This window comes from Oncorhynchus masou, unplaced genomic scaffold, assembly GCF_036934945.1.
Source record: "Oncorhynchus masou masou isolate Uvic2021 unplaced genomic scaffold, UVic_Omas_1.1 unplaced_scaffold_9161, whole genome shotgun sequence".
Taxonomy (NCBI): domain Eukaryota; kingdom Metazoa; phylum Chordata; class Actinopteri; order Salmoniformes; family Salmonidae; genus Oncorhynchus; species Oncorhynchus masou.
In genome coordinates, this window is record NW_027015639.1 from 7552 (window position 1) to 10826 (window position 3275).

General features: G+C 43.6%; 1 protein-coding gene across 1 annotated transcript; it reads left to right on the plus strand.

Moving 5' to 3' along the window:
- Window positions 1–475: 475 nt before the first annotated feature.
- On the plus strand, window positions 476–1446 carry LOC135538142 (gamma-crystallin S-1-like). The gene is made up of 3 exons (XM_064964116.1): window positions 476–496; window positions 605–847; window positions 1174–1446. The coding sequence occupies exons 1-3, from the start codon at window positions 476–478 to the stop codon at window positions 1444–1446; spliced, it is 537 nt and encodes a 178-aa protein (XP_064820188.1).
- The last annotated feature ends 1829 nt before the right edge of the window (window positions 1447–3275 follow it).

Here is a 3275-nt window from a genome sequence, read left to right on the forward strand (position 1 = left end):
ATACATGCTCAGACAAGTCTTACAATGCATTATAACTAAATCATAAGGCATTATAGCAGCTGGCTTTAGGTAAAGTGTTACAGACAGGAATTAGCAAACTAGACCTATCAGAGACTACAGTGTATTCAGACTAATGGCTTTGTTCTAGGAACTGCTGCTCACCGCTGGCATCAATTTGATTGGATAAATTAAAAAGGTTCTGGAATCAGGCGCCGTGGGATCAAAAGGTCAGCGTCGACACAACAGATCATTAAACTTGGCATGAAGCCGTGGTGTTTTAAAACAAACACAGCATCAGCTGTTGTGCCCTAGTTAATAGTGGTGCGCATTTGAATGACAATGATTTCACCGGCCATGCATTTCCATGTCATACCTCTATAAAACTCCCCCAGGGCAGTGTCCTTACATTACCATATATGTCTAGAGGGATATTTTTGATTGTGTGTAGAGTAGTATTAAAAAGAATAATCCAAACATGGACCGCATGCAGGGGAAGGTACTGTAGGTGGCTGTGTGTGTGTGTGTGTGTGTGTGTGTGTGTGTGTGCACCTTCCTCTTTTTTTTAAAGTAACAGTTTTTAAAAAGACAACAATCCTTTGTGCAGATCTTCTTCTACGAGGAGCGGAACTTCCAGGGCCTCCACTATGAGTGCAGCAGCGACTGCCCCGAACTGAGCTCTCATTTCAGCCACTGCAACTCCATCAGGGTGGAGAGTGGTGCCTGGGTGGTCTATGAGAGGCCCAACTACATGGGCTCTCAGTACATCCTGACCAGGGGAGAGTACCCCGACTACCAGCGCTGGATGGGCTACAACGACACTATCAGGTCCTGCCGGATTATCAGACATGTAAGTCAAGCCACTGTGAGATGATTTGTGCGTGGTAGTGGTACATGTTCATTACTCATTCAGGGATCTACACAGATATGCATGCACACACGCAAACACGCATCCGTGTACGCATGCAAACCACACACACACACACACAGGACCAAATGTAATTATTATAGTGCATCCATTTCCATTCTAACACCACAGTGGTGTTTTGATCTGTTGAAACCTGATGTTGGTGTCCCATATGAGGACACTAATAACCCAGGTATAATGACACAGCTGATCGATCCCGAGGGATACTGTTCAGATGAAGTTTGGAACTGTGCTCCACTGTGTTGTAGACCACTGGCATGCACAGGATCCGCGTGTATGAGCGCCCTGACTTTGCCGGTCAGATGATTGAGTTCAGTGAGGACAGCCCCAACCTGTCTGAGCGTTTCCTCCACCCTGAGGTGCACTCTGCCAATGTGCTGGACGGCGCCTGGGTCTTCTACGAGCACCCCAACTACAGGGGGCGCCAGCACCTGCTGGAGAGGGGCGAGTACAGACGCCACGCCGAGTGGGGGGGCATGCAGGCCAACGTGGGCTCCCTACGCCGCGTCCAGGACTTTTAGACCATCTGTGTCATACAGATGTAGGATCTTAATTTGAGCCAGGTTGCTACAGCAGGAAAATGATCCTGCAGCAACAGGAAATGTTCATTATTATGTGGATTATAATTTTTGTAAGGGAAAATCAATTGGAAATTACAAACTTCAGAAGCCTTTTTTAAAACTCAAATACACTACATGTTTTTAATTTCCTGCAACAGGGTGATCAAATAAAGACATTGTTATGCTCAACAGCCAATCAGAAGGCATCTGACTTTTTACTTCCTCTCTTTTCCTCTCTACTTCCTTTTCTCTTGATATGTCTTGATTGCATGTGGGGCTCTGTAGGGCCATCAATGGTACTGGTCCATATAGATGGTACCATATAGCACACTGTAGATGTTACCATATAACACACTGTAGATGGATGGTACCATATAACAAACTGTAGATGGTACCATATAACACACTGTAGATGGATGGTACCATATAACAAACTGTAGATGGTACCATATAACACACTGTAGATGGTACCATATAGCACACTGTAGATGGATGGTACCATATAGCACACTGTAGATGGATGGTACCATATAGCACTCTGTAGATGGATGGTACCATATAACACACTGTAGATGGTACCATATAGCACTCTGTAGATGGATGGTACCATATAGCACTCTGTAGATGGATGGTACCATATAGCACACTGTAGATGGATGGTACCATATAGCACACTGTAGATGGATGGTACCATATAACACACTGTAGATGGATGGTACCATATAGCACACTGTAGATGGATGGTACCATATAGCACTCTGTAGATGGATGGTACCATATAACACACTGTAGATGGATGGTACCATATAGCACTCTGTAGATGGATGGTACCATATAGCACTCTGTAGATGGATGGTACCATATAACACACTGTAGATGGATGGTACCATATAGCACTCTGTAGATGGATGGTACCATATAACAAACTGTAGATGGTACCATATAACACACTGTAGATGGATGGTACCATATAGCACTCTGTAGATGGATGGTACCATATAGCACACTGTAGATGGATGGTACCATATAACACACTGTAGATGGATGGTACCATATAGCACTCTGTAGATGGATGGTACCATATAGCACTCTGTAGATGGATGGTACCATATAGCACACTGTAGATGGTACCATATAGCACACTGTAGATGGATGGTACCATATAGCACTCTGTAGATGGATGGTACCATATAACACACTGTAGATGGATGGTACCATATAACACACTGTAGATGGATGGTACCATATAACACACTGTAGATGGATGGTACCATATAACACACTGTAGATGGATGGTACCATATAACACACTGTAGATGGATGGTACCATATAGCACACTGTAGATGGATGGTACCATATAACACACTGTAGATGGATGGTACCATATAACACACTGTAGATGGATGGTACCATATAGCACTCTGTAGATGGATGGTACCATATAACACACTGTAGATGGATGGTACCATATAGCACACTGTAGATGGATGGTACCATATAGCACACTGTAGATGGTACCATATAGCACACTGTAGATGGATGGTACCATATAACACACTGTAGATGGTACCATATAACACACTGTAGATGGTACCATATAGCACACTGTAGATGGTACCATATAGCACACTGTAGATGGATGGTACCATATAGCACTCTGTAGATGGATGGTACCATATAGCACTCTGTAGATGGATGGTACCATATAACACACTGTAGATGGATGGTACCATATAACACACTGTAGATGGATGGTACCATATAACAAACTGTAGATGGTACCATATAA